Source organism: Asparagus officinalis, chromosome 4 (assembly GCF_001876935.1).
Source record: "Asparagus officinalis chromosome 4, Aspof.V1, whole genome shotgun sequence".
NCBI classification, from domain to species: domain Eukaryota; kingdom Viridiplantae; phylum Streptophyta; class Magnoliopsida; order Asparagales; family Asparagaceae; genus Asparagus; species Asparagus officinalis.
In genome coordinates this window covers 145,672,215-145,680,392 of record NC_033797.1, presented here as the reverse complement: position 1 = coordinate 145,680,392, position 8,178 = coordinate 145,672,215, and the positions used below count along the sequence as shown (strand labels likewise).

General features: G+C 34.8%; 1 protein-coding gene across 2 annotated transcripts in view; it reads right to left on the bottom strand.

Moving 5' to 3' along the window:
• The window catches only part of LOC109839658, an 8,976-nt gene extending 1,357 nt beyond the window's left edge, over nucleotides 1-7,619 (bottom strand). The window contains exons 1-5 of one of the 2 annotated variants that reach the window (XM_020408173.1): nucleotides 7,474-7,619; nucleotides 7,017-7,401; nucleotides 6,850-6,905; nucleotides 253-376; nucleotides 42-148 (exon numbers count right to left, since the gene is read on the bottom strand). In XM_020408173.1, coding sequence (XP_020263762.1) covers nucleotides 42-148; nucleotides 253-376; nucleotides 6,850-6,905; nucleotides 7,017-7,104 — 375 coding nt within the window. In that variant the 5' untranslated portion in view covers nucleotides 7,105-7,401; nucleotides 7,474-7,619. The remainder of the gene's footprint in view (nucleotides 1-41; nucleotides 149-252; nucleotides 377-6,849; nucleotides 6,906-7,016; nucleotides 7,402-7,473) is intronic. The other variant, XM_020408172.1, reaches the window with a different exon arrangement.

The window sequence follows — 8,178 nt, the reverse complement described above, 5'->3', positions numbered from 1 at the left end:
CCCCCCCCCAACCAAAAAAAAAAAGATCAAGAACTTGTTACCTTGACAAACGAATCAGTTCTGACAACACATGCAACTGAAAACGCAGTTGCAATACACGATATGATGGTGTAGAGTCTCAACAAAATCCCTCGACTGTGCCTACGACCTTGCAATTGGGAAATTGCAAAAGGATTATGTGAAGAACAACATTTGATAACGACTTACTAATAAAAAAAATATAAACACAGTGCATAATATGGCATGGATAACCTAATTCTCCAATTAAAACAGAAATGAATCCAATAGAACTTGATATAATGGCAAATCTGTTAAACCCCATCTCTTCTGATGCAGATAATAGAAGCCATGAACAACCTATCACTTGACTGAAAGCCTGCATTGAAAAGAACAGATCAAATTGGTAGCCTGTCAATGGAATAAGATAATGCAAATAAAACTACATGTAACCTGACACTTTCTAGTCTCCTGTTGAGATAAAAGAAGACACACAGTACTGCCATGCCATTTCAAATAGTTAAAGACATTTTGTAGCTATTATGATGCATAAAAAAGTTTTAACCAATTAAATAATGACATACATGGTTCTTTTACAGCTGCAGTCTCAAAAATATGAATTAGGCAACACCAAATGACATCTCTAAATAGAGGATGTACTGGTTTTGCAACATTAGAATATTAACTATCAGGTTTGGTTATTTATATCAAGGAAATATGACATTCCCACACTTTAAAGGGTTACTCGGACTGAGAACGAGGATGGTTATTAATTATATATCATATCATGGGTAATGATGTGAAGAAGTACAACAATATTCATCTATTTGCAGAACACGATGACTAATGCTGACATGTGATTGTGGTTTCATTGAACTGTGGGCACTGAGAATCCACTCTTGTAGTAGTAGCAACATATGGGAGATTCCTAATTTTGCATTGGATTTCTAAGCTCTATTAAATTGCAAATAACTACTAACTAAAATTACTAGAAGTCTCCAATAACTTCATGTCCCAGTTAGTTAATGCTTACAATACATCTACAATGCCATTACAAAATTTAACATGCCGAATAAAGCTAAACATTAGCTACTTTACTTTCGAGATGTGCTTGTGTGTGAAGAAAATCTATTTTCAAACAAAGAATAAGATTCTTATCTATGTTAACTCAATACACTTAACTGAAGCTGTACCCGTACTGATGCATACATGTACTGGTATCCGTACCCAAACTCCTCGGACACTCCTAGCATATTTGAATACATTTATTCGGGCATGTACTCACTTATGCAATAGATGTTTTAATTAAAACACTTCTCATCAACTTCTTGGACGCATATCCTTCAGCTCACATTCACTCCCTAAAACTCGTAGGAACAGGTCGGGTATCGAACTATTATTTTAAAGGGTTGTTAGGGTGTCTAGCTATAAAATGATGGTATTCCAATTTATAATCCACATAATAAAAGAACCATAAAAATATTATAGGAATTTTAATTCATATAACACATGAATGAAAAAACAATATTAATTTCATGCAAATTATTAATTTCGATATGTAATATATGTGTGCGTATATGTATATATTTACATAGTCATGTCCCCATGCCCTACCTTTTACCAACTTGCCGTGTCCCATACCCGTATCCGTACTAGCATCCATATCCACACCCGTTTCCATGCAACTGAGATTTAAAATGGACTTATGATCTAGGTGTGAACTTGTAAGGATCCAAGCCTGATAAGCAAAAAAATGGTTATATGTCTCTTTTTATTAGATATCAATGTTAGTCTTAGTTAAATTGTTGATTTCTTTCCACCAGCACATTTTATATAAATTATTTGGTTATTTATAAACAGTCTTTTTAAGGAAAAAACATATATAAAACAATCCTTTTTCAAACAGTTTCATGCAGTATTATCAAATTCTTAATGGAAATATCAGAAACTATAAACAAGATATGGATACATAGTCATCAATAAATGTTAATATATTCTCCCAAAAACTAACTCAATGCCATTGAGTTCAACTGGTTGTTTGCAGACCTTCGTCTTTTTTTAAAAAAAAATATTTTTCTTCTTCTTTTTCTTTTCTTTTTTTAAGAAGGAATTACTGAGTATACCCGTTGAGTCTTGTTGAAACTTCTATTCAACTACACTGTCAATAGGTCTTATTTACAGTCAACTAGATCTGGATGAATGTAGCTGTCTTACAGCAGTTAATTGACTTTTTCAAAGACTATTTAACAGCTATCAATAGGCTGCTTAATGTATGATGTTGAGGTTTTGGCATGATTAATTGACTATATATATAAAGTTTCCCATATTCGAAAGTATAAATTGAAAACAACCTCTAAGAATCCCTTGAAAAGGAATTACAGCTTACTCTTTCAAAAGCTCAGAATTCAAAGATACAATCATTAAGGATCTCATATTTGTCACTTACTAAAGTAGTAGTTGGAAGATACCATTTACTTAACACTTCCATCTTCATTAATGAAGTTCTATACGGACCACGAGCACAATCAATGAATCAACAGATAGAGTGAATTTGGTTATACACCTTTCTCCAAATCTAGAAAACTCCTTAAAGTTGTTCACTATGTAACCCTGTCTAGATATTGACAGTGTGGAAGAACACTACAAGCATTCTCTGCACTAATTACAACATATGTAGGTTAGTGTGAAGCCTCAAGTTTGAATCAGCAAATGCGGAGAAGATCTTACTCCATCTACAGTTGAAGAGTCAGTAGGAGGTCTCTACTTATAAATAAGAGTTAACCCCGTCCCCCGCCCCCACCCCCCACCCCCCCAAAAAAAAACCCAAAAATAAATAAGAGTTAACCCCGTCCCCCGCCCCCACCCCCCACCCCCCCAAAAAAAAACCCAAAACCCGCTCCTTCTCCAATTAAACTTAGGAGTGGTATCACCTAGCAGATGTGGGTTTTGAGATCACAGTTCACCAAAATCGTAACCCACCCAAAAAATTGCCATGATGGTTTTGCCCGGGTTTGACATGGGGACATGATAGGTCCAAAATTCATGAAAGAAACATCTTTTTTTTATCTTCATTCGAGGCTATCTCCTATGAGAAGTGTAATCTCAATGATTGAGTTTTGTAATGGCAACCACCTTTATTAGATCCCAAGGTTTTGATACTTAGTACGTGCACAAGATGAGAGCTAAGTCGTACGACCAATGCACTAGAATGAAGTGAAGCTCAAGCAGAAAGAGGAGCAACTCTGACAATCAACATTAAATCTTAGTCATCAGTTGCTTGTATAGTGAAATGAACACTACAATGTCATCTCTTACATACACTATTGCTTTTGATACATGAGAGAAGTTACCCATGAGCACACTCCCAGAGTTAAGCATGCAAAATAATCTATTGATTTTGAAACTTCAGCAAAACAAAGTACAAGAAGAAAGTAATCAAACGATATGATATGGACAATGTGACGGGAATGGCTTCTAGAGTTCGACAAGAACCAAAGTAATCAATATCAAAATCAAGAAAAACCAAGGTATGGTGGAAAAAACAGTGATTACAAATGCTATAAAAACATCAGTGCATGTAAATCATTTGCTATATTTGTAATGGATAATGTCCTAGTTCATGTTAGATGGCCTGCCTTTTGAATGCAACAAAATTGTTTTTTCTACAAGAGCTGACGTGTCTATAACATTTACATAGCCTTGGCTCAGGCTATTCAACTCAACTTATGTGCTTTTGAATGGCCCAAGTTTCAGGTCTACAGAAAGGTCATACATAAGGTCCATCACCCAAAAGGTCCATCACGCATGGTGTTTGGTCCCCTCAGCATCAGTTTGGTTGGAAAAGCTTCGTTTCTATATTTCAACATTCAACTCATGTATTCGTCTTATAGGATTCATTTCCTTCACTGCACATCAAATTTCTACACATAAAGCTGAAAGGATGGTATCCTCATGTCCAATTATTCCCTCATCTACTTTTCTTTTATATCTAAATGAAAATCTGGTAGTGAACAGTAACATTTCTCAATATCCAAGTATTTTGTCCCATTTATCCTCACTTTAACATCCAATCAGGTAATCTTATCTATCATAACTTTCACCCCAAAAAAATTGAAATTCACAAAAAAAAACTCACGATTAACACAAAAGAAACCCACATCACTCCACCACAGGGAAAGATCACCAGAATACACTGCCTAAAATAAACCGTCCTCTCCAATTAGTTACTTCTTTTCTCTCTTTATCACCATATCAATCCATCCTCTCCCCTTTCTCTCTCCCTCTCTTCAAACCCACTCCCAAGGCCCCCTATTCTTTTCTTTTTATGGCTCTTCTCCTTTCTCTTCTGTTCACCATAGCTCAGTGCTTCAAGCTCAGCTCAAATCCGTTGCCTTCATTCAACCATCATCAAGTGCTCGATGGTAACCGCCTTTATCTCTCAAACCTCATTATTTCGATCTCAATTAAGGGTAAAGTTCTAATTGTTGTATATTTTGTAGTGCTAAAAAATTCTTGATTTGATAATATTTTGGACAAGTGATGGAAAGATCAAATTTTGGGAAGACTTAGATGGAGAAAAGTCCTGATTTGGCTCAGACCCATCCGAGTATTGTTAATTTTCTAAGCTTCAGTGCAAGTTTCATGTTTTTGCTTGATTTTGAGACGAATGGATTTGGATGATGTGTTAAAGATAATTTTTAGTACTAATCATTAATATTAGAGTGCAAATAAAACTAAAAACACTAAACAAAATATGCTAAAGGTTACAAAAGAAAAAATTGAATCTTCCTCCTCATTTGTTTACTTTGAAATTTAATTCATTTTCCCCCTAATTCCTTTTTCTCAGACCATGATATTAGATGGGAACTTCAACTTGCTGTAGGAGGTAAGTGACAGTAATAGATTAATTGATATATTTTCTCTTTCTATAAGCGGATTTTTTTTAACCTTTTTGGTAATTTCTGTTCTTTGTCCATGGAATTTGGGAGATGCACGTTTTTATTGGTATTTGTGGTTATTTAGATAATTTCTTTGATTCAAAGAATGTTAACTACTCTTTTTCCTGCTTGCTTTTGTGAGGATGTTGAATAATTTGGTTAAATTTTAAAGAAATTGCCAATGTATGATCTTTGTGCAATAGGAAATACGCTAGATTGGCAGAAAAAGGTGCAAATAAGGTGCTCAAGGATATGCCTAACATTGTTTGAGAGTGGATATATAGTTATATACAACTACTAGTTATTGGATTTTTTTCATATGAATACATACACAATTACTGTAAAATTATCATACTTAATGAAAATAATTAGAATCTGTAGTTGTTGCACATGTTATTAGCAGATACTGCTACTATGTTAGATAAGACCAAAATAAATGGAGCAGAAGAAAGGTATAGTAAGGCTTAAGTTAACGACATTTACAAATTGCATTAGCTTCATTGTTACAGACCCATGCAAAGCATAATTTTTTTCTTTTCTTATTACAATTTTTTTAATGACAGAGATGTCTCCTGGAAGAGAGAATGAAATTTCCATGATATGTCATAAGTAAGCCTTGAACACTGATTACCCTGCCAAAAGAAATTGTGCTTATTTCTTCACTTCAATAATTCTTAAATGTCATTTTTTTACCACTTTCCAATTGTCCAGTTCTTAGAAGGCTACATTGTAATATTTTACAAATGATAACAATATATGACTACGTCAAGCACTCTACAGAATTAAATTGCATGTACGTGTCTGCTAGATACAAGCATATGATTCCTCTATTGAGTTTTTTTTAATGTTTATTATGAAAGATTACAAATATTTTCACCCATAATCTGATTTTGTTTTGTAGAGAGGAAATTAAAATCTGCAAAGATCAAGTAGACATGACATACCTTGAGAGGATTCAGTAAAATTAGTTTTTGAGATTGTTTTTTTATTGAATTGTTTAAATGAATGTGTTTTTTTTTCTTGGTTTTTTGTAGGAGGAAAAAAGAACATTTCCTAGGAATTTTATGACTCTACAGTGTCATGTGTGTAAGGAGAAGAACAAGCTGGCATTTCTATCTCTGAATACTGCAATCATTTAAATTTGAATACTTTTATTTATGCAATGTGTTGGTTGAATTATAGGTTTACAATTTGCTAAAGATTTTAGATGATGAATGGAATTTGAGTAATATTATCATTATGACTTATATTTGTTGTGCTTTAAGTTTTAATATTGCTGAATTTTGTGCAAAGTCTTTTTGACTTTTGAGATTAATCTTTCGAAATTGTGTTTGTGGTTTTTTTTTTTTGTTTGCTATGAAGATGTTACTATATTACTGATACTAATCTTTCGAGAGGTTTTAATAGTGTTAGTTTATTTACCATGGTTTGTATTTATGAGAAAGTTTTAAATTCAGTGAGCTAGAGAAATGTTAGAAGTTTTCATGATGAACTTATCTAGAATAATTAGATTTTTTGACTTATTATCTTTATGCTAATTTTTTGTTAGTAAGGATGAGATTTATGTCAGGTTCTTATTTAAATTTTGGTGATTTAAGTAATCGGATCTTTATTATTTGGTAAGGGGTTATATTATTAGACAATCTTTTTCAAACAAAGTTTAAATATATAAAAAAATATTCAAAAGAATTTAACAAAGGATAACAAATATTTAAGCACAAAATAAAACAATACATGGGGGGTAAGTAAAGGTTCTGCAAAAGAAATTAAAGGAGACGGTGCTTAGCCAGGGCTTAGTACTAGTATAACTGACTATGGAATCATGAGTGCACTATAAATCTCACGGTGAAACTTTACCCAATTTCTATAGGTCTAACATTGTAGGCAATGTTTAAAGGAGGAGTAATTCACTAACTTGAGCAGCAATCAGAGCTTTCAGTCTCAACTTGCCCTTAGCAACTTTTGTGTATCCTGTGATCACAATATAATTATTAAAGGGGGTGGAGGATCAAAAGTTAATAAAATCTAAAACAAATAACTCAGAACAATTTCCAATTTAATTCCTCTTTTTTAAGGACTTACTGGAATCAACAACCATTCTGTAGGAGAAATCGGAGCCATCAGTTCCCGATGGCCGACCAGAAACGGCCGCGGCTCTCCTCTGCGACATCAAGCTCAATCTCTTTGCTCCCCTTTACTTAGATCTGATCTCAATCAATTTCGATCCAATTGCTAGCGTGCTCAGCGACCCAATTGCTGTCAATTTCGATCGAAGGCGGCGACTCGTTCGAAGATTTCCCGCCTCTGGATCCCTTCTTCTTGTCCTCTCTGGTAGCAGGTACAGATTTGAGAGCGCAAGCGGGAGATCCACCGTCGGTGAGAGGAGTTGGGATCAGATCGTACACAAGGCCTCGATCAGAATTAGGGCTTAGCTTGCCGATGATAATGCCAACCTGTTGACGAGTAACTGAGAAAAGATTGTAGAGAGAAATCTGAAGACTTTGAGAGATTTGGATTGAGAATTTGAGAGAGGGATTACTTGAGAGAGGACTGAGGATTGAAATAGGCGACTTTCTAGGGATTTGGCGGCTGGCGGCGGAGTGCCGAGAAGGCGGGAATGGAGATCGGAGAGCGAGGCACTGCGGCGTCGGACAGGGAGTGAGAGAGAGAGAGGAAGTGGCGGCTGGGATTCTGGGATTTTTAGGGTTTACTTGTTGAAGCGTTGATATTTGAGGGACGGGTCGGGTCGGGTTTGAGGGTTAATGGGTATTGGTTACGTGTTATTACTTATTAGTTCGGTAGGTTTGGGTTGAAAAGTTTTCAACCCGACTCGAATCGTTCTACAAATAAAACCGAAACCGAACTACTAATTTCGGCTCGGTTCGATCAGTTTGGCTCGAACCATGCTCAGCCCTATTGGGTGGGGTGGCAGAGGTTGCTTGAAAATTCAATTGAGTAGATCATCGCGATAGAAATTAGGTTATAAATAACTGCTATATTAATTTCTTTATTATTCTATAATTGGGTTAATTTCATAAAACTATCCTCAACTAATCATTAGATTCAAATAACCTCCCATAAGCTTCAAATTGGAGAGAGAAGGGACTTATTTTTTATACTTACTCGCAAGAGGACAGTTTTCTTCATATACGCTATGCTACATTTTGGGTTTTACACTCCTTTTTATTTTTTATTTAGAAAACTCTTAAATTTTTATTTGCTCTCACACTTGCAGAAGATTTAA